The 25,839-nt window shown below is 45.8% G+C and overlaps 1 protein-coding gene across 1 annotated transcript; it reads left to right on the top strand.

Annotated features, from left to right (window-relative positions):
• Nucleotides 1-1,558: 1,558 nt before the first annotated feature.
• On the top strand, nt 1,559-25,553 carry c38h22orf23 (chromosome 38 C22orf23 homolog). Its single transcript, XM_048521463.2, has 6 exons — nt 1,559-2,254; nt 4,429-4,491; nt 17,432-17,611; nt 20,942-21,073; nt 24,468-24,568; nt 25,384-25,553. The coding sequence occupies exons 1-6, from the start codon at nt 2,155-2,157 to the stop codon at nt 25,504-25,506; spliced, it is 699 nt and encodes a 232-aa protein (XP_048377420.1). The 5' UTR covers nt 1,559-2,154; the 3' UTR covers nt 25,507-25,553.
• Nucleotides 25,554-25,839: the final 286 nt, after the last annotated feature.

Here is a 25,839-nt window from a genome sequence, read left to right on the forward strand (position 1 = left end):
CGACAATGAAAATGTGTGGTCGAAAGCCCACCTGTACGTGCCTCAATATCCACTTTAGAGTCGGAGTATTTATAGCATGGGAAGAAGTCCTGTATCCTCTCTGATGAAGGGTCTAGGCCCGAAATGTCAGCTTTTGTGCTCCTGAGATGCTGCTTGGCCTGCTGTGTTCATCCAGCTCCACACTTTGTTATCTTGGATTCTCCAGCATCTGCAGTTCCCATTATTCCTGTATCGTAAGTCCCAGTTTCCAGCATTTGGTCCGTAGCCTTATATTATGTGGCATTTCAGGTGCTCAGTCAAATACTACAGAAATACTACCACCCTTTCAGGCAGTGAATTCCAGATACCCAGGACCCTCTCAGTGAAAAAAAATTGTTCCTCAAACTCTGTCTAAACCTCCTGCTCCTTTGCTTACTGATCTCTATGGGAGGGGGAGTTTCTCCCTGTCGTCCCTGTTAATGTCCCACGAACTTTGTACAGTTCAAACAAATCAACCTTCTGACATCTCTTAAGGAAAAGAACTTCATCCTATCCAGCCTCTCTTCATACCTAAAGTGCTTCAGCCCAGGCAACATCTTGGTGAATGTCTCCTGCTCCCTCTCCAGTGCAAACACAATTTTCCAATACTGGTTCAGAGATAGTAAGAACTGCCAATGCTTGAGACAGAGATGTGGAGCTCGACAAACAAGCCAGGCGTCCCGACCCGAGAGGTCAACTTTCCTGCTCTTCTGATGCTGCCCGGTCTGCTGTGTTCTAGTGATCAGAACTACACCACCAATACTTCTGCCGTGGCCGAACTAACATTACACACAGCTCCAATATAACCTGGAGCTGGGGTCACCGGACCCGAAACGTTAACTTTTTTTTTCTTCACAGACGCTGCCAGACCCGCTGAGCTTTTTCCAGCAGCTTCTGTTTTTGTTCATTATAACCTCCCTGCTCTTGTACTGAAGACCCTCCCCTGGATCTGGTGTGATGGTCCCTCTCCCTCCCACTGCGTACAGGATCATGGCCACATGTTTCAATTGCCCCGTAGCCAGTGTAAAGGTACCGGTTCCAACAGCCCTGGGGTGACCCAGCTCAGTGAACACCGGCACCGGCTCCACAGCCGCTGCTCCCGGGCCCTCGAACTTCACTTTCCTGTCCGCGCGCTGCATTCTGGGGGTAGGGGCGGGGTCTCCGTCACCATAGCAACAGAGACAAACCATTCTGTGCCCTGATGTGACCACAGTCCCTCCGGCCACTGGTCACTCTCCCCACCCGGTTCAGCCGGCCTTTACTGTCCTGCCCCCTGATTACTGACTCCCATCCCCCTTCCGGGTCACTACCCTCCAGTCATTGTCCCCCCCCTCACTGCACCCCCCCCCCCCCCGGTCACTGTCGCCCCGGCCACTGCCCCCCTGATCACTGTCCCCCCGGTCACTGCCCCCCTGATCACTGTCCCTTCCAGTCATTGTGTCCCTGGTCACTGTCTCCCCCAGTCATTGACCCCCTGGTCACTCTACCCCCCCCCCCCCCCACCCCAGTCACTGTCCCCACAGTCACTATCCCCTTGGTCACCTCCCCCTGATCACTGTCCCCCCCTGGTCACTGCACCCCGGTCACTATCCCTCCCCCTAGTCACTGTCTCTCATCCCCTGTCACGGTCACTGTACACGCCCCCAGCCCCTAAACAGTCATCAGTCAGTGTTAACCCCCAAAACACCCACCACTACCGGACCCTGGTCAGTCACTGATCACAGTCCCTCTGGCCCAATCTCTGGTCACCATCGACCCCAGCCCCTAATCAGACATTGGTCAGTGTCCTCCACCCAACCAGTCCCTGGCCTGTCGCTGGTTACAATCCTCCAAGCCTCCAACCCAGCTCCTCACTCTTTGGTCACTGTTCCTACCTGTCCACGCCAATTAGTATCGACCTGGCTCCTAGTCCAGTCACTGGTAAATGTGTTTCACACCAGCCCCTTGTCCTGTCTCTGTATCCCAGCCCATGGTCAGTCTTTGGTCACTATCTATCTGAGCTGTGGTCCAGTTTCTGGTTGTTGTCCTTTCCGGTAACTAATGAAGTTCAGGTTGTGAGTTTTCTGCTCTTTGTCTAACACTGACCTGGTCCAGCCTATTCATCAACACCAGCATTAGATTGTCAACCACTGGAACATGGCCAGTGATCAGGGAGCAGCTAAAGGGCAAACTGGCATTGGATTCTGGAATTGTGCCAGAGCTTCATACAGCAAAGAGACCCAGGACCTGTTAAAAGGTGAGATGGCTCGTAGTTTAGGTTGGCACGGTACCTCACAGCACCAGGAACCTGGGTTTGTTTCCATCCTTAAGCAACTGTCTGTGTGGAGGTTGCATATTCTCCCTGCATCTACGTGAGTTTCCTCTAAGTGCTCTGGTTTCCTCCCACAGTCAAAGGATGTGCAGGTTCAGTGGATTGGCCGTACTAAATTGCCCATAATGGGGAGCAACATCAAGGCTAGGTGAGATAGCCATGGGAAATGAAAGGTTATGATGTAGAGGCGTGGGTCTGGGTGAGATGCTCTTTAGAGGTTTGGTGTAGATTCAATGGGCCAAATGGCTTGCTTCCATGCTGTAGGGATTCTATGATTCTATAGATAAAGAAAAAAACTGTACAGGGAGCACAGCGTGGAAGTAGAGAGCAGGAAATGTGAGGCTAGGGTTAGGCAAGCATTTATTGCCCATCCCTAGTTGCCTTGGAAAAGGTTATGGTGAGCTGCCTTATTGAACTGCTGTAGTCTTTAGGATTAAGGCACACTGTTAATGCTGTGAGGGAGCTCCAGGATATTGAACCAGGAGAATTGAAGGGACAACAATATATTCCCAATCCTGAACAAAGAATGACTTGGAGGGGAACTTGCAGGGGGTGGTATTCTCATGTGCTTTGTCTAATGTTTTTGATTAACAAAAATCCATTAGTCTCAGTTTTTAATTTTTCAGTTGACTCCCGCCCCCACAGCTTTCTAAGGCAAAGAGCTCCAAATTTCTATTTCCCCCTCTTGTATCATGAAGCTTCACAGTCTAATTATAAAATACTACCTAATCATTCTGGATTCCCCAGACCCAGAGGAGTTGTAGATAAATGGAGACCCCTGATCAAAGACAGGCTGAGCAAGTGAGCAGTTGGAATATAATATGGATAAGTGTGAGGTTATCCACTTAGGTAGGAGGAACAGAGGTGTCGTGTTTTTATTGAAATGGTGAAAGATTGGAAGGTAGAAAAACAGAAGATGCTGGAAAAGCTCAGCAGGTCTGACAGCATCTGTGAAGAAAAATCAGAGTTAACATTTTGGATCCTGTGACTCTTCCCTCAGACCCTTCCTCAGAACAGGAAGGGTCACCTGGCCCAAAACATTCACTCTGATTTTTTTACATAGATGCTGCCAGACCTGCTGAGCTTTTCCAGCAACTTCTGTTTCTGTTGCTGATTTACAGCATCTGCAGTTCTTTTGTTTTTTATTAGAGATTGGAAAGTGTTAACGGCCAAAGGATCCTGGATGTCCTTGTTCCTAAGTCACTGAAAATAATATGGAACAGGCAAGTAGAAAGGCAAAAGGTGTGTTAACTTTTATTGCAAGAGAATTTGAGTACCAGGAGTATCGGTGTGTTGCTCCAATTGTACAGAACTTTGGTTAGACTGCACCTGGGATGTTGTGCACAGTTCTTACTTGCAGGATGTACTTACCACAGACGAAGCTCCATGAAAATTTACTAGATAGATCCCTAGATTGGCAGGATTGTTTTATGAGGAGAGATTGATGAGGCTGAGACAGTATTCTTAGAGAGGTTAGAAGAATGGGAGGAGATCTCATTGAAATTTGCAAGATTCTTAAAGGGGAGACAGTTTGGGTGCAGAAAAGCTTTCTGCTGTAGCTGGGAGGGGTTCAAGAACCAAGAGGCAGGATCAGGACAAGGGGCAAGATTTTTCAGATTGAGATGGGGATGATTTTTTTTTCACTCTGAAGGGAGTGAATCTTTGGAATTTTCTTCCCAAAGTCAGTGGAGGCTCAGTCATTGAAAGGTTCAAGAAGTTGACATATTTCCAGATGTTGATGATAGCAAAGAAATTTAGAGTGGGGGAGTAGACCTGAGTGGTTGAATGGCCTCCTCTTGCTCCTATGTCCCTCAGAACAAATTTGCAAATAGATTACGAAGAAGTACAAGAATTAGAGAGTAGTTATAAAGTTGGACTTCAATTATCCAAAAGTAAACTGGATTAGTAATAGTTCAAAGTGCAGAGAAGATTAGAATTTCAAGAGTAGTTCAGAAGAGCTTTTAACATCAACATGCTTCCAGCCTAGTGAGGAAGGAGACATTGCATGACCTGATTCTTGGGAAGTCTGAGCCCGTGACCTCACCCATTGCTGTTCCAGTCGCTGCTCTTACTAACTGTATGTCCCTGTCTTTTTTCAGTGATGATGCAGGAATCCAAATTGAATCAATTCCAGATGAGACAACTTAACAGAAAGCTTCAAGGTGAGTATAATCAAACATGAGCATCTCACTCAGCACTTTTCATAAAGAAAATTTTGTGTGGTCCTGATGGGAGTACATGTTCAGTTTAGAAGAGTAGAGAGTTTTACTCTGTATCTAACACCATATTGTTCTTGTCCTGGGAATATTTGGAGGGGATCATGTAGGAAGAGCTTTACATTCAGTTTAATTGAGTGGAGAGAGCTTTATTTTCTGTTTGTAAGAGTATAAGAAGCATTACTCTTTAACTAACCCCATGCTGTCCCTGTTCTGGGAGTGTTTGATGGGGCCAGTGTAGGTGGAGCTTTACTTTCAGTTTAACAGAGTAGAGGGAACTTTAAATCTAACCTTGTATCATGCTGTGGGATGTTTGTCGGAGGCAGAGTAGAGCGCGCTTTATACTGTATCTAACCCCTGCTGTCCCTGTCCGGAGAGTGTTTAATGGGGACAGTGTAGAGAGAACTTTCTTCAGTTTAAAAGAGCAGAGGAAACTTTACTTTCTGTTTAAAAATAGTGCAGTCGGTTTGCTGTCTACTTCATGCTGTACCTGTGATGGCAGTACCTGATGGGTCAGTGTTATGGGAGATTTACTTTCAGTTTAAAAGAGTAGCGGCACCTTGAGAGAAGAGGGAGCTTTACTTATAGTTTAAAGCAGTAGAAAACAGTTTATTCTCTGTCTAACCCCATGCTGTACTGGCCTGGGAGTGTTCTATGCAGATAGTGTAGATTTTCAGAAGAAGGGTCCAGGCCCGAAACGTCAGCTTTCTTGCTCCTCTGATGCTGCTTGGCCTGCTGTGTTCATCCAGCTCTACACCTTATTATCTCTGGGACAGTGTAGAGGCAGCTTTACTGTGTATTTAGCTATGTGTTGTACCTGTCATGGGAATAAATGATGGGGGCAGTATCAAGGGGGCTTTCCTTTCAGTTTAAAAGAGTAAGGCAAGCTTTACTCTGTATCAAATCCCACTCGGCCTCAGCGCTGGGAATGTTTGATGGGGACAATGTCATAAGAGCTTTGATTTTCGTTTGAAAGAGTAGAGGAAGCTTTCCTGTGTATCTAACCCCATGCTGTCCCTGTCCTAGGAGTGTTTGATTGGGACAATGTTGAGGAAGCTTTGCTCTATATCTAATCCCAAACTCTCGCTGTCCTGATAGTGTTTGATGGGGACAGTGTAGAGGGATCTTTACTCTATATCTAACACTGCACTGTACCTGTTCTGAGAGTGTTGATGGGGACAGGCTAGATGGAATTTTAATTTCAGTTTTGAAAAAGTAGAGGCAACTTTACTCTGAATGTAATCCTATGTGCCCATGCCCTGGGAGAGCTTGATGTTGACAGTGAACAGGGAGCTGTACTCGCTGTTTAAAAGAGGACAGAGAGCATTACACTCTATCTAACTCCGTGTTGTACCTGATCTGGGAGAGTGTGATGGTGAGCATGCAGGAAGAGCTTTACTTGCAGTTTGAAAGAGTGGAAGTTGTTTTAGTTTCAGTTTAAAGTGTAGGGGCACCTTTACTCTGTATCTGACCCAATATTGTCTCAGTACATAGAAACATAGAAGATAGGAGCAGGGGGAGGCTATTTGGCCCTTCGAGCCTGCTCTGCTATTCTTCATGATTATGGCTGATCAGCCAACTCAATACCCTAATTCTGCGTTCTCCCCATAACCTTTGATCACATTTGCCCCAAGTGCTATATTTAGCCACCTCTTGAATACATTCAGTGTTTTGGCATCAACTATTTCCTGTGGTAATGAATTTCACAGGCTCACCACTCTTTGGGTGAAGAAATGTCCCTCATCTCTGTCCTAAATGGTCTACCCAGAACTCTCAGACTGTGATCCCTGGCTCTGCTATTAATGGGAATAATTTTGAGGGAACTCTAAGCTCCCTTAAAAACAGTAGAGAGAGCTTTACTCCAACACTAGCCCTGTGCTCTCTGTCCTGGGAGTGTTTGAGGAAGCAGTGTCGACTTAAAAGAGTAGAAGAAGCTTTACTCTGTATTTAACCCCATGCTGTACCTGTTCTGGAAGTGAACAGTGTCAAGTGAGCTTTACTTTCAGTTTAAAAGAATAGAGCTAGCTTTTCTCTGTACCTAACTCCATACTGTCCATGTTCTGTGAGTGATGGATGGGGACAATATTGTGAGAGGTTTACCCTGTATCTAATATAATATTGTAACTGCCCTGGGAGTGTTTGATGTGGGCAGTGTTAGGGAAACTTTATCTTCAGTTTATTTTAAGATAAAAAGAGTAGAGGCAGTTTTACTCGATATCTTTCCTGGGAATGTTTGCTAGGGATGATGTAGTGGAAGCTTTACTTCCAGTTGGAAAGATTAGAGAGAACTTTACTATCATGGTTCAGCTCAGGTGTGCAACACTTAATTGTCTATTTTATACCCAGAAGTACTATTACACACAACTGATCAACCTCCAGCTCTTTCCCCACACCCCCACCACAACCCTCCAATCCCACCAAAATCACCATAACTTTCTTTTATTTCTTTTTGCTTTTTTCAACTAGTTACCACCAACAGTAAACACCCGTGCAGCTAGCTCAGTTACCAGTAATTGTAGTAAAACACTCAGGCCCAAGCTTGATGGGGCAAAATTGGTTGTGAGTTCTTCACCTAGATTGCCTCAACATTTTTCAATTAGAAAATGGCTGCTTAATTAATGTCCTAACTAAATATCCAGAACTCTTCTAGGACCGTCTAGTGAGTATCACAGAAGCTAAGGCCACTTTGCACGTTGACCAGAAAGTATTTTCATGATTCTGCAAGGCCCACTCAGTGCTATTTGCCTTACGGACAAAAGTAGAAGGAGAAATCAAAAGGCTAGAAATTGAAGAAATCAGCAAACCAGTCCAAAAGGCAGGCACTAGTCATAATACTTTTGAAACCTGTTGGGCCAATTCACTTTTGTGGGGATTTTAAACAAACAATGGACTATGTTTCACAGTTGGATAAATACCCAATCCCTCAGATAGAGGATTTGTATGCGGAGCTGGCAGGAGCTCTGTCTTTCATGCTGGACATGAGCCACATTTACTTGCAATTGCATTTAGACCAGGATTCTCAGAAATGTGCTGCAACTAATACCCATAATGGTCTGAGACTGCCATTTGGGCTATTGCCATTTGTTCAATTTTACAATGGATAATGAAGAACCTGGTTCTGAAGAAGGGTCGCTGGACCCAAAACATTAATTCTGATTTCACTCTGCAGCTGCCATGCCTGCTGAACTTTTCCAACAATTTTGCTTTTGTTTCTGATTTCTAGCTTCCATAGTTCTTTCAGTTTTTAATATTTTGCAAAGTCTGTCTCAGGTCACCATTTACCTCAATGGCATCCTCATAACAGGTAAACTAATAAGGAGCACTTAGAGAACTTGAATATAGTCCTAAAGTATTTTTCCGAGGCAGGCATATGCCTGAGAAGGGAAAAATATGTGTCCTAGATCCCCAAATGACCTACGTGGGCTGCTGAATCAACAAGACTGGGTTATACCAGTTGAAAGATAAAGTGAGGGTGATCAAAGATATCCTGTTCCCAAGTCTGTCCAGGAGTTTAGGTCATTTCTGTGTCTGGTAAATTATTACAGCAAGTTCATACACACCCTTGCATCAACTGCTGAAAAAGTGTCAGCCTTAGAAATGATCTCATAGATAGGCCCTAGCTTTCGATGAAGCAAAGAAACAGCTATCTTCTTCCATGGTGTTGGCACACTATGATCCCAAAAAAGATCTAATATTGACGTGCAATGCCTCCCCGTATGGCACTGGGGTGGTATTAGCTCATAGGTGGCCCACTGGCAATAGTTCATGCATCCAGGACTTTGGCTAATGCAGAGCGTAAATGCGCCCAAAAAGGAAAAGAAGGATTAACGGTCACATTTGGAGTCAGAAAGTTCCTTTATGGGTGAAAATTTGTGATAATCATGAGACTACATACTTGGTCTGCATAAAGAAGATGAGGGAGTGCTGCCCATAGCTTTCGACGACATTCAGCACTAGGCTAATTTGTAATTAAGTGCTTATAATTTCAAATTACTGCACCATCCGGGAGGCAGAGTAGCAAATTCGGATGCATTGAGCTGCCTTCAATAAGCAAATATATCACCTATGGTATCCCAAGTGGAAGACTCAGTCATGACATTGAATTTTCTGAACATGCTACCAGAGTCAGCTAACAATGTCAGTCTTTGGACACAATAAGATCCAGTCCTTTCCAAACTGAAACAATTAGTCTTAATAGGGTCATTGTGATTAGAAGTGAAACCGTTTCGGACCCAGAGACACCAGCTCACAGTAGACAATGGCATACTGTTACAGGGAGCAAATGTAATTGTCCCGAGGCATGGTCACCCTCAAATTCTGGCTGAATTCCACCAGGGCCATCCAGCGGTCTCCACAATGAAGATTTTGGCAAGGAGTTATGTCTGGTGGTCAGACTTAGACACAGACAATAGCTGCGTTGGTAGCACAGTGCCCAGAGTGTCAACAAGGACAAAAATTACTGACAGCAGCTCCCCCACATCTGTGGGAGTGGTTGGGTAAACCCTGGACTCAGTTGCATGTCAACAGTGGGGGTCCTTTCATGGGTTCATTGTTTTTGGTCATTGTAGATGCCCACTCAAAGTGGGCCAATTTGTCAAATACTGGAGCAATGATAGAAAACTTGCACACATCTCTTGCAACATACAGAATCTTGGAGATATTGGTAATGGATAACAGGCCATCATTTACCAACAGCGGCTTTAGTTACTTTGTAAAGTCAAATGAGATTCAACATATTAAGACAGTTCCATACCACCCATCATCTAATGGCCTTGGCAGATAGAGTAGGCCAAACTTTGAAAGTTGGATTGAAGTAACAGCCTGTAGCCCCACTAGATACCAAGCTGCCACAGTTCGTGCTTGATTGTAGAACCACCCCACCTGTAACTACAAGGATAGTGCTGGCAAAGTTGCCATTGAAAAGAAGATTCCGCACCACATTAAGTCTGATCATCCTGCACCTGGAGTGAGGGTGAAACAGCAGCAGGAACACTAATGCCAGGCTCAAGAAGCCACTGAGTGAAAGGGATAGTTTGATACAGGGGATGAAGTTTGGTGCAAGAATCATGGAAATGCTCCTGCATGGGTAAGAGGCCTGACCAACTTGAAATCAGGACCAGAGACTTATCAAGTTTGGGTAGGTACAACTGTCCTGAATAAGCATTTGAAAGATGCATTGTGGGAGCAAAACTTGCCCTGCACTTCAGAGCTTTTAGAAATACTTCAGGGATTCATTGATTCACCCTTTCCATCAAACATTATCAAGTCATCTGAATCATACATGAATATGATGGAAGTAAGTACCAAGGTACTCCAGACACAAGAGCTGAGCTCCCATTCATAACATACCTCCTTCATCAGATTCCAAGTTGGAGGAAACTGACCTGGTGTCAGAATGCCCCAAAAGGCTGTCAAAGCAATCGGACTTCCCAGTATCTATGGACTTAGGGTGGGAAGGATATAATGATAGTAGTGAGGTCAGAAAGCAGGACAGTATAAAATAGACTTGACTGTTTAGAGTTGTTAATCTGGTCCACTCAGGGAGCCCTGGCTGACATATAAGGGTAAGTGCCAGCAATATTGGTCCCCCTGAATGCCTGACACAGTGAGGGGCAGTGCTTTTGTGTAAGACAAGACATTTGTAATTAAAGGATGATTAGCAATGGGTTGCCACACCTGAAGAGTTCTTTCAGGGGAAAACAAAGCACTGTATCCCCTGTAGTGCCCAATTCTGTCTAAAGACATTGAGAGCGTTGATGGACACCACGTACTTCCACTCCAGGAGGACCCAGGCACAAACATAACCGTGGAAGAGGGCAGGCAGTCAGTAGGTATGAGCCTCTCCATTGCCTAGAGCTGTTTTATAGCCAGCCTGGCCAAGCCCAGGAGCAGACCCTCAAGGAACTCCTCCGATATCCAAAGATCAGGAGCATAGGGCTCAAATGCAACTAAAACACAACAAAAGGTTTCTCAAATAACTAAAGAGGGAGTGTAAATGCCCAGAAATAGTATAAACATGAACTTCACAGAGCCCCAAAGTAAACATGTGGGTTTGGGGTGTGTGAACTGCAGCAGTCTGCAGTTTAATGAGACTTTTGTGTACAGCACCTTCCTTCCCAGGTCCTTAGTGGAAAGAAGAAGCATTCCCACATGGACAGCCCCCAACTGGGAATCCCTGCCACCCAGTGCTGTGCATGGTACTGCACTTCATGAACATGTATACACCTCAGCTAGGACCTGAGCAGGTGAGCTTATTTGACAAAATGTCTACTCTTCTCAGCTCCATTGTTGAGGGCAAAGTCATTATCCTTGGGGGAGATTTCAATCGCATCTTTGACAGCAGGGTACATCAAGGTGCCCAGTGGAGCTCAGCATGAGTGAGGAGGTTGAGGGACTTGATCAATCCTTTGACTTGGTAGACATCTAGCAGAATGTCCACCCTGATTTCATCGCCTTCGCCTTTGTGAAGCCTGGAGTTGAAGAGTCCAGAATTGACTACCTACACATTTCCAGGGCATATACCTCCTGTGTTCTGTAGGCCTCTGTGCAGCACATGTCATTCACCAATCACAAGCTGGTATGGATGGACTACATCGCATTCAATGCAAGGGCAAGGTTGATGTACTGGCCCTTTAACAACCTGCTGCTGAAGGATGAGCGGTTCTGGGATTCATTCCATCACTTCTAGACTACCTGGAGAAAGAAGCAGCGATGGGAAAGGCTTCCCGTCTTTGAGACTTTGTTAGAATGTGGGCAACACTCAGATCCAGGTCTCCTGTCAGCAGTACGTGCAGGAGTTGACAAAGAGCTGGAAGTCCAGGATTGAGTATTTGGAGAAGAAGGTGCTTGACCAGAGTCATGTCTCTGTCAGTCTGATGTGGATCCGGCCCCGCAGGAGATGTATGAAAGGAAGAAGACTGTGCACCAGGATCTGCATCTCATTTGGTCCTGGTGTGTGTATTTGGGATCATGGGCCCCGTTCCTCTGGGATCCAGACCATAGCTCCTCCTTCTTCTACTCACTGGAAAAAAGGCACAGGATCTACCAGCAGCTCCTTGTGCCACTCATTGATGAGGGATCCCTCATCTCAGATGCAGAGGACACCAGGGCCCAAGTCTGGGACTTACGTACAGCCCTCTTCTCTCTGGATCCATCCAGCAACAAAGCACATAAAGTTCTGTGGGAGGACAGTCCCAAGAACAAAGAACAATACAGCACAGGAATAGGCATTTCTTCCCTCCAACCTGCGCCGACACATTTTGCCCTTCCATACTAAAACTGTCTTCACTTACAGGATCCGTATCCCTTCCTATTCACGTATCGGTCCAGGTGTTTGTTGAAAGCTGCTATTATATCTACTTCCACCACCACCTCTGGCAGTGCATTCCAGGCACTCACCATCCTTTGTGTGAAAAACTTGCCTCGCGCATCTTTTTTCAACTTCGTCACTGCACCTTGAACCTGTGCCCCCTTGTAACTGACCCTCCAAACCCATAAGTATGAGCAAAAAGCCTCATACTTTCCACTTTATCTATGCCATTCACAGTCTTATAAACTACCAGATCACTCCTCAACCTCCTGCGTTCCAGTGAAAATAAACCCTGTCTACCCAACCTTTCTTCATAGCTAAAATCCCCCATACCAAGCAACAACCTAGTAACCTTTCTGCACCTTGTCCAAAGGATCCACATCCTTCTGGTACTGTGGTGACCAAACTGTATGTAATAGTCCATGAGTGGCCTAACTGAAGTTCTATGAAGCTGCAGCATAATTTGTCTATCCTTATACACAATACCCTTTCCAATGAAGATGAGCCCACTCAATGTCCCTCTAAGCCTGGATGAGCTGACTGGTGCCCTCAACCAACTTCCCAGTAGAAAGTCTCTGGGCCTGAGCAGGGAGCACCTCAGGACCTGGAGTAACCGTTGCTCAGGAACAGTTTCCTCCTTCAGTGTGATTTGCACCAGCCGAGGGAGGAGAGTGTTCGGGATGCTGGGCTGACCAGACTCAGGGACACACTGGATGATGGAGGGGCAAACTGGATGATATTGGTGCAGGTGGTCAAGATGGCATTGGTCAACACCCAGTTCACAAACTGTGCCACCCATAGCCTAAGGGATGAGGTACTCAGCCCCAATATGTCACATGAAATCAAGGTGGCTCAGGTGTGCTGTGTGCTTCCGGATGAACTGACCCCTTTCCATCCAGAAATCGACATCAGCCTGTGAACTGGACCCAGCCCCGTGATGCAGCACACCACATTCTGCGCTGTCTTAGGAAAATCCTCTCCAAGGCTTCTCAAATGGCATAGAGACATTATCTGTACAGGCTGACGCACACAGTCTCCACTGCTACTTGGCTTGGCAAGATATTTGACTCACTAATGTTGGAGATCCCAAGTGGAAGGCCTTATGTAAAGGGGACCTCCCCTTTTCCACTGGGGTGTAGTGTGCTGCATGTGGCCATCCCATGCAACTGTAGGCTAAGTAGGGTGACCGGGTGCCAGACTATTTGCACGTTCTGTAGCCTGGATTCCCACATATGTGTTGAATGTGTCCGTTTGGAGCCCTATTTTAGTTTTTTGAAGGGGCTGCTGCTTAAGGTTTGGTTACATTTCAGCCGCATGTACCTGATCTGCAGGCACCTGGTATGGAGAGGGATGAACAAGTCTCAAGACCTTCTTGTGGCTCTGTATGTGGGCCTGGCCAAGGTGGCCTCACCAGATCCAGACAGCGGGGCACAGAGGTGGTCATCGTTCCTAACCGTCTGCCCCACTTTCATCCGTGCTCAGGTTTTCCTGGAGAGGGAGCATTCAGTGCTCACCACAGCGTTAAGGCCTTTCGAGATCGATGGACACCACAGGGGCAGGGTGCATCATCAGCCCAGACAATGTTAATTTAGTTTAGTAGTTTCTGTTACATTCAAAAAGTTTCTGTACAACTGTTTATTTGTGGTTTGATCTCAATACAGTGCCCCAGCAGGATCTTTTCATTGTTATTATTTTCAACTTCCTGTTTTCAGGAAGGAGTTGAGGGAGCTTTTCATGAAAGAGCTGAGAAGACTTTATTCTGTATGGAACCTTACGCTGTCCCTAACCAGGGAGTGTTTGATGGGGTCGGTGTCAAGGGTATTTTATTTTCCATTTCCTTTCAGTGTTAAAAGAGGAGAGAGAGCTTTACTTTTAGTCTACTAGAGCAGAGGGAGCTTTACTCTATATTTAACCCCATGCTGTCTCTGTCCTGTAAGTGTTTATTGGGAATTGCATCACGGAAACTTTACTTTCCATTTAGTTTAAGTTTATAATTGTAGAGTGACCTCTACTTTCCATTTAAGAATAGAGCAAGAGAAAGTAGGAACTAGGGGTCTCGACCCAAAACGTCAGCTTCCCTGCTCCTCTGTTGCTTGCTGTGTTCATCCAGCTCTACACCTTGTTATAAGAGTGGAGCAAGTTTTATTTTCAGTTTAAAAGAGTAGAAAGAGCTTTACTCTGTATCCAACACTGTGCTGTCCCTGTCCTTGGGAGTGTTTGCTGGAAACAGTGTTAGAGCGCTTTAAGTAGAGACAGCTTTACTTTCCATTTACCTCTAGTTTAAAAGTGTAGATAAAATCTATGCTCCGTTTAAAAGAGTAGATGGAGTTTTACTCTGCATCTAACCCTGTGTTGTGCCTGTCCCAAATGTGTTTGATGGGGCAAGTGTAGATCTTTTAAGTGTTCCTCCAGATACTTGTTGATGAGCAAATTCCACTTGATAGCACTATCACTGGAAGGTGCTGTCTTGATGCCTGCTCTTCCTGTCAGTTGCTTTATTATCCACCACCATCACAACTGGATCATACTCTCTAGTGCCCAGAACTAGACACAGTACAGTGGCCGAAGCTATATTTATAAAGGTTTAAACTTCCTTGCTTTTCATGCTTCACACCTGGAATGTTGCTATGTGCCTCCACAAGTTCTGCTTTCAGCTTAACATGTTTGCCCACATTTTCCCCCAGGTGTCTCTGTTCCTGCATTGTCATTAACATTGCTCCATTTAATTTATGTTGCCTCTGTTCATTTTTCCCAAGATAGCGTATCTTTTCACATTTCTCTGTGTTAAATTTCCGCTACCATGTGTCTGCCCATTTCTCAATCTCTTCACATGTTCATGAAACCAGCTCCTGTTTACTGTTTTACTGAGTTTCATCTATTTGGTAAATTTTGGCATTACTTACTGTGTCCCCTCATCCAGGTCATTAGAAAGAAAAGTGGTGCATACTCTGAATGGACATAATGGGGAGGAGTTTGCTGGAGAGAAGGCAATGGGTGTTTTCTTTTAATTTGTAAACGGGTTGAGGGCGTCCCTGACCAGGCAGCATTTATTGCCCATCCCTAATTGTCCAGAGGACAGCCAACCACCTTGCTGTGGATCTGGAGTCAGACCAGGTGAGGATGAAGTTTCCTTCCCTAAAGGTCATTGGTGAACCAGATGGGTTTTTCTGACAATCGACAATAGATTCATGGTCATCATTAGATTCTTAATTCGAGATTTTTTTAAAAATTGAATTCAAATTCCACCATCTGCCATGGCAGGATTCAAACCCAGGTCCCCAGGTATTGTACCTAGCCTGAGAAACAACTTTCAAACTTCTGCCTGACTTGGCCAGTCATTACCTTGCCATTCCAAGGGCTTCCATTTTGCTAACAAGTCTATTTGGTGCTGTGTCAAGTGCTTTTGAAATCCTGTAAACAATACCAGCTGCTGTGCTATCATCCATTCTCTCCATTAGGTTAAAGAAGTCAAACAAGCCAGTGAAATACAATTTGCTCTTAACTAGTCATAGCCAGTTTTATTCATTAGCCCATAATTTTCTAAATGGTCATAAATATTATCTCAAGTATCCTCCCAATGTTAGACTGACTGGGGCTGGAGTTGCCTGGTTTATTCCTCTGTATTTTTTTGAACAGGGGTTTTAACACTTGCAATCACTCTGTATACAGCCCTTCCAAAATCCTCGGCCACCAATCTAATATTGAAGGAGGACTGGTGACTGGCCACAGCTTCCAGTTTCAATCCTTACTTTCTTCTGTAACACATGACATGCTCTTCTTCAGGTGACTTTTCTACGGAGTACTACACTTTATCTGTTCACCTTGTCACTATTTTCTGCTTTGTTATACTTTACCCTTATGCAATTTGCTCTACTTTCACGTGTGGGCTTTTTTAGCAGCCTATAGCCCGATCTTTCTTCAGAAAAGGGTGGCACGGTGGCTCAGTGGCTAACACTGCAACCTCACAGCGCCAGGGACCCAGGTTTGATTCTACGCTCAGACAACTGTCTGTGTGGAGTTTGCACATTCTCCCCATGTCTGCGTGGGTTTCCTCCCACAGCCCAAAGATTTGGAGACGAGGCGGATTGGCCATGCTAAATTGCCCGTGGCATTCGGGGGTGTGTATATTGCGTGAGATGCTCTGAGAGTTAGTGTAGACGTGTTGGGCTGAAGGACCTGTTTCCACGCTGTAAAGATTCTATGATTCTATGAAAATTCTCCAAACGTTTATGAATAGAGAAAAATGCCTTCAGTGGAAAACTGGATGGGTTATAATGGCTTATTGGAAACAACATGCCCAGCATGGGAGGAGGATGGGAGGGAGGTTTGAGATTCAGAAAGCAATGAATCATAGAATCCCTCCAGGCCATGCAGCCCACCAAGCCCACACAGATCTGCAGCCCCCTATCCTGCATTTCCCACGGCTAATCCACCTAGCACAGGCAATGTAGCATGGCCAATCTACCTAATCTGCACACCTTTGGACTGTGAGAGGAAACCCACACAGACATAGGGAGAATGTGCAAACTGCACAAATCATCTGGGCGCAGAATTGAACCCAGGTCCCTGGTGTTGTGAGGTAGCAGTGCTAACCACTGAGCCACTGAGCCAAAAATCTCTCATGACGCCCTAATGGGAGCGGCTTTGCTGAGGATAACTGAGCTTGGGGACGATCACCAAGAGCAATCTAGAGGTTTGGTAAGTTTTATGCAAAGACAACCTCCCATAGCTGGAAAGAAACAATTTCTGTGATTATTCTTGACAGGTTCCATTGGCCGCAGATCTCTTGTTAAAAATCCTTGAATTAAAAGGTGTAATTATAATGAAGGTGCAGAAACTTGACCTTGAGGGGATTGGTTACATAAAGAAATCTTTAAATTGGTATGACAAGTTGATAAGGCTGTTCTTACAGAAAAAAAATTCTCCATGGCTTTATATAGGGAAACCATGAGTACAAAAGCAAGAGTGAGCCATCCTATTGACAGGCTGAACCCTTGCAGGAGGAATGCATCAAATTCTTTGGACCAATGTGAATGTCTTGGAGAGAGTCCAGAGGAGATCTACTGAAAAAGTAAACTAGGGATGAGGGAATTCAGTTAATGTGAAGAGGCTGGAATTATCCTCCTTATAACTGAGCTGGTTAAGACGAGATTTGATAGGGCTGTTCAAACTCATGAATGGTTTTGATTAAGCAGTTAAGAATAAATCATGCCCAGTAGCAAAACCAGAGAGCACAGCTTAGCATTGTTGATAAAGCAAGAAATGAACAGAATTTGATTTAGGCAATTAGGAGAGAGAATTTCAGGGCAGTGGGGAATTGGCTGGGGAATGCAACTAATTAGAAAGCTCTAGCAAAGAGCCAGTTCAGACAGAATGGACCATCTGGCCTCCCCACCCGAAATGTCAGCTTTCCAGATGTTGCCTGGCCTGCTGTGTTCCTCCGGCTCCATACTGTGTTATCTCTGACTCCAGCAGTTCTGACTATCTCCAAGTGGAGTATCTGGCCTTCGCTTTATGAAACCAGTCTAATATTTGTTGGATGTTTAAGCCCGGTCCTTGTTTGTTGTTTCATTATAGAGGGTGATACATTTCCTGTGAGCTGCCATCCCAGCTCCAGCAAGGTATCAGCAGCCCCTCCGCTGCCAACAGCCCCTTCTGTTCGACTGCTTCCCTCCTCCAAGCCACACCTGAGACCCGCAGAGAGCTGTCGTGCTGGAGATGCATATGTACGAGAAAGGTTTCGGCCACGACCAACAAGTAGGTGTTCAGATGTATGCAGTGTGCTAAACTTCACAGCACTTTCTCATCTGTCACAAAGTTAGTGTCATCACTGGATTAGTGATTAGATAGACCCCTCAGAGAGACAGATCTCAGCAAGAAACTGCTTGAAATGACTTGAATTAAAATGTACATTAAATCATTGATTATGCAAAATAATGACTTTATGTTTATCCACTGATTTTTTTTGTGTTGTTTCATGGTCTTTACTGAAGGGCTCAGCATACTTGCCTGGTGGCCAGGCGTCAATTTGAAACTTTTTCCCAATCAATAAAAGAATAAAGGAAGGCTTGAATCTATATGGCACTTGCCACAATTACCAATCTTTTTCTGCTTATTATTTCAGGATTTGTTATGGCCATTTCAGAGGGCAGTTGGGAGCTAATCAGATTGTTGCGGGTTTGAAGTCAAATGTAGGCCAGTTGGAAACCAGATCCGAATTCTAGATTAATTACCTATTGAATTTAAAGTCCACCAGCTACTGAGCTGGGTTGGAACCATGGCTTCAGAGCATTTACCTGGTCCTCTGCAATATGAGTCCAGTGACATTGCCACCACCCCCTACCTCCTGCTGAAGTACCTTTTGAGTGGATATACTGTTGAAATGCCCAACTACTGAATTTGCCCCCAAGGTTGATGATGAAGCCTGTTTTACAACACTTCTGACTTCACCCCAACTCACATCCCAAGCTCTCAATCTCCCAGTCTCGTGCCTACTGGGCTTCACCCCTCCATCCTGCTCAGGATGATGATTGAAATATCTTTTCTGAATATTCTCTTTCCAGAATGGTTCACATATTTGACCCCATAATGTTGTTCTCACTGATAACTTGGGATTCTTCCAAGACAGAGAGATGCCCCATTAAGTAGTCAAACAACAACATGACATGGTCACTCTCACAAACCTTCCAGCCAGTGTCCCCATCACCAGGGTTTTGTATGCCCTACCCCGCTGACAGTGGGAAACAGCCAGGAAGAAATGACCCTGAGACCCTGACAACATAACAAGCAGCCCCTGGGCTGTATGGTTCTGATTGTGTGATTGACCCTAGATCCAATGAAGCCTTCAGGTCAGACACAGAAGAGAAACCTTCTTGCTGATGACCACCTTCTGCACTCTCTCAGTTGATTAACCAGCCCTCCCCACCACTCCCCTTTTGAACACCAATTCAAAGAAGCACTGAGGTGACAGAGCACCTCACTCTGTATTCTGGCTGAGAGACTTTGATATCCAGTGAAGCTGCTCTGAGCTGCTTCCAATCCAACTTTATCCCTCCTTAAGTCAGGACGCCACACCTGCACATTAAACTTCAGGTGTGGCCTTGCCAATGCCATGTACAGTTTTGACAATGTTTCCCTACGTTTAGACTCCATTCTCCTTGCAAAATAGGCTTTAATCACTTACTGCACCCCTCTATTTAGATAATCTGCTTTTCTATTAGAGTCATAGAGCTGTATAGCATGGAAACAGACCCTTTGATCCAACTCATCCATGCAAACCAGATATCCTAAATTAATCTAGTCCCATTTGTCAGCATTTGGCCCATATCCCTCTAAACCTTCCCTATTCATATACCATTCTAGATGTCTTTTAAATGATGTAATTGTCCTAGCCTCAACTATTTCCTCTGACAGCTTGTTACATACATGCACCACCCTCTGTGAAAAAGGACCCTTAAATCCCTTTTAAATCTTTGTCCTCCCACCTTAAAAGTATTCCTTCTAGTTCTAGGCCCGAAACGTCAGCTTTTGTGCTCCTGAGATGCTGTTTGGCCTGCTGTGTTCATCCAGCTTTACACTTTGTTATCCTTCTAGTTTTGGGCTCCTTTCACCCCAGGGAAAAGACCTTGTCCATTTACTCTATCCATGCCCCTCTTGATTTTATTAACCACTAAAAGGTCACCCCTCAGCCTCCAACACTCCAGGAAAAACAGCTCTAGCCTATTCGATTTTTCCCTATAGCTCAAACCCTCAAACCCTAGCTACATCCCGGTAAATCTTTTCTGAATCCTCTCAAGTTTCACAACACCCTTCCTGTAGCAGGGAGGCGAGAATTGCACGCTGTGTTCCAAAAGTGGTCTAATCAATGTCCTGTACAGCTGCAACATGACCTCCCAACTCCTATACACAGTGCACTGTCCAATGAAATCAAGCACACCAAATGCCTTCTTCTCTATCCTATCCTGGGACTCCACTTTCAAAGGAACTAGGAACCTGCACTCCAAGGTCTCTTTGTTCAGCAACACACCCTAGGACCTTACCATTGATTGCATATGTCCTGGCCTGATATGCCTTTCAAAAATGCAGCAGCTCACATTTATCCAAATTGAATTCCAAATGCCATTCCCTGGCCCATTGGCCCATCTGATCATGATCCCATTGTACTCTGATTAATCTTTTTCACTGTCCTGGTGTCATCTGCAAACTTACTAACCAAACCTCCTATGTTCACATCCAAATCAGTTATACAAAATGACAAAAAGCAATGGACCCAACAGCGATCCTTGTGTCACACCACTGGTCACCGGTCTCCAGTCTGAAAAGCAACCCTCCACCACCACCCTCTGTCTTCTACCTTTGAGCCAGTTCTATATACAAATGGCTCTTCCCATCAAAATGGTCAGTCCCTCATTGCCACGTTTAACCTAGTGATTGCAGTGACAATCTGCTCCCTCTAACTCTTTGCACTCCTTTGTCTTGCAAGTTATTCTTTGTTTTCTCATTCCTCTCTTGTCCCTGTTCTTCCATGAAACCCTGGTCCTCCCTTTCCCTCTCCATCTCTGTCTGCCCCTCTGTTACTTTTTCTTCTCGTTTGCCATTCCACTTCCCTCTCTCTGCATATCCCACTTTCCCCATCCACCACCTCTCCATCCTTCTTTCTCTTCACTCTTCCACCCACTGCATTTTCTTCCTCCTTTCACCTCTGTCGCTCTCCTTCCCATCCCCACCCTCTACTCCATTTACTTACCCTTCTCTCTTCTTCACCTCCATTCCTCCTCTCTGCCTTTCCTTATTTTATATCCACCTTCTTCTTCCTTGCTACCTTTGCTTCTCTTCTTGTTCTCTTCCCTTTATCTCCTGCTGTCTATTTGCTCCCTCCTTGAATTAAGATCCCTTTCTTGTACCTTTTACTCACACATTTCTTTCTATTCCCCTCCTTCCCTTCCTCTCCTGCTCCGTTTTCCTTCCCTGGCTCACAATCCATCAGTTCACTCAGACTCTGTCTCTCCCCCTCTCCTATTCACTGCTAATGGTTCCAGACTGGCTACTCACTCATCTCTCTGGTGCTGCCTCATTGTTTTCCTTCAGGAAACCTGGAAAAAGAAAAGCAACGTTTGCAGAATCTCATGGCAACTGGGAAAGATGGTCCTGAGCCCAATCTCGAACCAAAACCCAAGAAGGATGAAGAAGAGGCTCCAGAAATTGATCGGTTTGAAGAATGTAAGTGTTCCTTAAATAGATCCTCAGTGTGATGTGTCACTGGCTAATTCTTGGATTCAGCTTCAGTATTGTGTGGTGTTGGGCTTGGTGTCAGTGTGGATGTGTGCAGATGTCAGGGAAGGTCACTGCTGTCAGTGAGTAAAGGAGGTTGTTGTTGGTGATGGAGTCAGTGCGTGTGTCCCTGATGGATGGTGCTGTCAGTGAGGGACTGTGCTGTCGTGGTGGGAGGATGCTTTCCCTGAGGAAGGGTGCTGAGCTGAGGGAGGGTGCTGTCCCCGAGGGAGGATGCTGTCCCCGAGGGAGGATGCTGTCCCCATGGGAGAACATAGAACAGTACAGCACAGTACGGGCCCTTCAGCCCATGATGTTATGTCAACGTATTATCCAACTCTAAGATCAAACTACCCTGCATACTCTACATTTTACTATTATGGATGTGAGTTTGCTCGCTGAGCTAGATGGTTAGTTTTCAGACATTTCGTCACCATTCTAGGTAACATCATCAGTGAGCCTTCGATGAAGTACTGGTGTTATGTCCCGCTTTCTATTTATCTGGTTAGGTTTCCTTGGGTTGGTCATGTCATTTCCTGTGTTGGTGATGTCATTTCCTGTTCTTGTTCTCAGAGGATGGTAGATTGGCTCCAAATCAATGTGTTTGTTGATGGAGTTCTGGTTGGAATGCCATGCTTCTAGGAATTCTCGTGCGTGTCTCTGTTTGGCTTGTCCTAGGATGGATGTGTTGTCCCAATCAAAGTGGTGTCCTTCCTCATCTGTATGTAAGGATACTAGTGATAGTGGGTCATGTCGTTTTGTGGCTAGTTGATGTTCATGTATCCTGGTGGCTAGCTTTCTGCCTGTTTGTCCAATGTAGTGTTTGTCACAGTTCTTGCAAGGTATTTTGTAGATGTAGAAGCAAAACAAACGTCATCTACAAAATACCTTGCAAGAACTATGACAAACACTACATTGGACAAACAGGCAGAAAGCTAGCCACCAGGATACATGAACATCAACTAGACACAAAACGACATGACCCACTATCACTAGTATCCTTACATACAGATGAGGAAGGACACCACTTTGATTGGGACAACACATCCATCCTAGGACAAGCCAAACAGAAACATGCACGAGAATTCCTAGAAGCATGGCATTCCAACCGGAACTCCATCAACAAACACATTGATTTGGAGCCAATCTACCATCCTCTGAGAACAAGAACAGGAAATGACATCACCAACGCAGGAAATGACATGACCAACCCAAGGAAACCTAAACAGATAAATAGAAAGCGGGACATAACACCAGTGCTTCATCGGAGGCTCAGTGATGATGTTACCTAGAATGGGGACGAAACGTCTGAAAACTAACCTTCCAGCTCAGCGAGCAAACTCACATCCAGAACCTCAACCTGAGCTACAAATCTTCTCAAAATTTTACTATTATCCATGTGTCTATCCAAGAGTTGCTTAAATGTCCATAATGTATCTGACTCCACTGAGCACCGCCAGCAGTGCATTCCGTGCACCCACCACTCTCTGCATAAAGAATCTACCTCTGACATCTCCCCTGTGCCTTCTTCCAATCACCTTAAAATTATGGCCCCTTGTAATAGTCATTTCCACTCTGGGAAAAAGTCGCTGGTTATTCACTCTGTCTACGTCTCTCATTGTCTTGTACACCTCTCTCAAATCACCTCCCATCCTTTTTCGCTCCAATAAGAAATTCCCTATCTCAGTTAACCTTTCCTCATAAGACCTACCCTCTAGTCCACGCAGCATCCTGGTAAATCTCGTCTGCACCCTTTCTAAAGCTTTTACATCCTTTCTCTAATGAGGTGACCAGAACTGAACACAATATTCCAAATGTGATCTAACCAAGGTTTTATTAAGCTGCAGCATTACCTCATGGCTCTTAAACTCAATTCCCCTGCCAATGAAAGCTAGCACACCATACGTCTTCTTTACAACCCTATCAACTTGGGTAGCAAATTTGAGGGATCTATGGACGTGGACCTGAAGATCCCTTTGTTCCTCCACACTGCGGAGAATCCTGCCTAACCCTGTATTCTGCATTCAAATTTGACCTTCCAAAATGAATCACTTCACAATTTTCTGGGTTGAATTCCATCTGTCACTTCTTTGTCCAGCTGTACATCCTATCAATGTCCAGTTACAACCTACAACGGCCCTCCACGTTGTCCACATCTCCACCAACCTTGGTGTCATCGGCAAACTTACTAACCCACCCTTCCACTTCCTCATCTAAGCCATTTATAAAGATCATAAAGAGCAGAAGTCCCGGAACAGATCCCCGTGGAACATCATGCTACAACCAACCTCTGTCTTCTATTGGACAGCCAATTCTGTATCCAGGCAGCCAAATTTCCCTCAATCCCATGCCTCCTTACTTTCTGAATGACCCTACCATGGGGGCCCTTATTAAATGCCTTGCTAAAATCCATATACACCAGTGGAGAGTGCTGTCCCTGAGAGAGGGTGCTGTCCCTGAAGGAGGGTGCAGTTACTGAGAGAGGGTGCTGTCCCCGAGGGAGGGTGCTGTAACTGAGGGAGGCTGCTGTCCCTTAGAGAGGGTGCTGTCCCTGATGGAGGGTGTTGTCCCTTAGAGAGGGTGCTGTCCCTGAGGTGGGGGGTGATGCTGTCCCTGGGGGAGGGTGCTGTCCCTGAGGGAGGGTGCTGTCCCCGAGGGAGGGTGCTGTCCCTGAGGGAGGGTTCTGTCTCTGAGAGAGCGTGCTGTCCCTGAAGGAGGGTGCAGTTACTGAGAGAGGGTGCTGTCCCCGAGGGAGGGTGCTGTAACTGAGGGAGGCTGCTGTCCCTTAGAGAGGGTGCTGTCCCTGATGGAGGGTGTTGTCCCTTAGAGAGGGTGCTGTCCCTGAGGGAGGGTGCTGTCCCCGAGGGAGGGTGCTGTCCCCGAGAGAGGGTGCTGTCCCTGATGGAGGGTGTTGTCCCTTAGAGAGGGTGCTGTCCCTGAGGTGGGGGGTGATGCTGTCCCCGAGGGAGGGTGCTGTCCCCGAGGGAGGGTGCTGTCTCTGAGGGAGGGTGCTGTCCCCGAGGGAGGGTGCTGTCCCCGAGGGAGGGTGCTGTCCCCGAGAGAGGGTGCTGTCCCTGATGGAGGGTGTTGTCCCTTAGAGAGGGTGCTGTCCCTGAGGTGGGGGGTGATGCTGTCCCCAAGGGAGGGTGCTGTCCCCGAGGGAGGGTGCTGTCCCCGAGGGAGGGTGCTGTCCCTGAGGGAGGGTGCTGTCTCTGAGAGAGCGTGCTGTTCTTGGAGGTGAGAGCAGGGTGAGATTGGCATTGTGAAGGAGGCCTGTGTCAGGAGTTTGCTGTAGGGGGCGTCACAGTGACTGTTCTGAAGTCTGACTCCATTTCTGTTCCAGTGTGTAATGAGATTGAAGAAAGGCGAGAGTTTCTGGAGCAGATGGAATCATTTGGTCGAGGAAAGGAATTCCGGGCAATCATTCAAACTGAAATCTCCCAGGTGAATGCAGCTATACTGTTACAGTCACTGTAAACGGAATTAATCCTGGGAGGGAGACCAGCTGTTGGATTGTCCCCATCCCTGTTCAGAAAACAAAATGTCTCTGCCCTGCAAACTTGACTGGGTTGGATCACTGTCCCCATCCCATCACCTCCCCATTGCTGAGGGCAGACCCTGTTCTAATGCAGGCAGGAGTCCATTCTTGAGAAACAAGTAGTGAGAATGCTTGTCTCAACTGCAAACATCATGGGATGAGGTGACAGGAAAAGATCCAATGGTTTCCAGCCTCTGAAGGGAGAACATGAATTGAATGTTCTCACTGGCAGAACACAGGCATTGCTGAGTCTGAAACGAGGTCACCATAGTCCCAAAGGACCATAAAGCTACTCTGACATTAGAGAGAGACAACTGGTGGTGAGTTTAAACTGAGGGTCACCATACCTCAGGGTGAGGGGAGAGGTTGAGAAAGAGAGTCCTGAAGACAGAACTGCAGCACAGCAAGAGCTCATTATTGCATTATCCCAATGGCTCATGTGAAAGACTTTCTGGTTTCTGGAATGAGGTGATTGTACCATCCTCAGAGTTCTTTCCAAACCTGTCCACCCTGGCATGAGCTGATGTTTCTGAGAACAAACAGTGTAGACAGGCAGGCTCAAGGTGATCACTATAGTGATGCCCCCACATTCACACTCTGTCACCTGCCTGTTTTGCTATAATCTGCTCAGTCATCATCAACAAGTGTCAATATTCCACATGGGAGTGACTGGGCATTTACTGAGGGAGAGGAATCTTTCACATCTCCTTGTCTCTTACAGAAACTCCAAGAGATGGAGGACATTGACAAGAAGAGGAACCATGAATTAGAGATGGCTACGAGGGAGCGAGAGAGGAGCAACACATGTTCACAGTTGCAAATCAAAAATGAAAATAAAGCCTGAAGTGTTATAAATTAATTAATAATATAAATGAACAAATTCATTTCAAATAAAACGGATACATACATTGTGGATTCCTGCCAAAGTTGTGATTTGTGGGTTCCCTGCAATGAGTCCCCTTGTGTTTAATCCTAACCAGGGTCATAGATCATGGAATCCCTACAGCGTGGGAACAGGCCCTTTGACACAACAAGTCCACACTGATCTTTGGAGCATCCCACCCAGACCCATTCCCTTATAACCCACCTAAAGCTACACATCCCTAAACTCTACGGGCAATTTAGCACGGCTAATCCATCTAACCTGCACATCTTTGGACTGTGGGAGGAAACCGGA

This window comes from Stegostoma tigrinum, chromosome 38 (assembly GCF_030684315.1).
Source record: "Stegostoma tigrinum isolate sSteTig4 chromosome 38, sSteTig4.hap1, whole genome shotgun sequence".
In the NCBI taxonomy this organism is placed as follows: domain Eukaryota; kingdom Metazoa; phylum Chordata; class Chondrichthyes; order Orectolobiformes; family Stegostomatidae; genus Stegostoma; species Stegostoma tigrinum.

What these genes read in the sequence shown, in the direction of transcription:
- c38h22orf23 (XM_048521463.2), top strand. Translation starts at nt 2,155, where the DNA reads ATGGCCAGTGATCAGGGAGCAGCTAAAGGGCAAACTGGCATTGGATTC. An exon ending in GACCCAGGACCTGTTAAAAG is followed by an intron (nt 2,255 to 4,428) that starts GTGAGATGGCTC and finishes GTCTTTTTTCAG; the next exon opens with TGATGATGCAGGAATCCAAA. An exon ending in ACTTAACAGAAAGCTTCAAG is followed by an intron (nt 4,492 to 17,431) that starts GTGAGTATAATC and finishes GTTTCATTATAG; the next exon opens with AGGGTGATACATTTCCTGTG.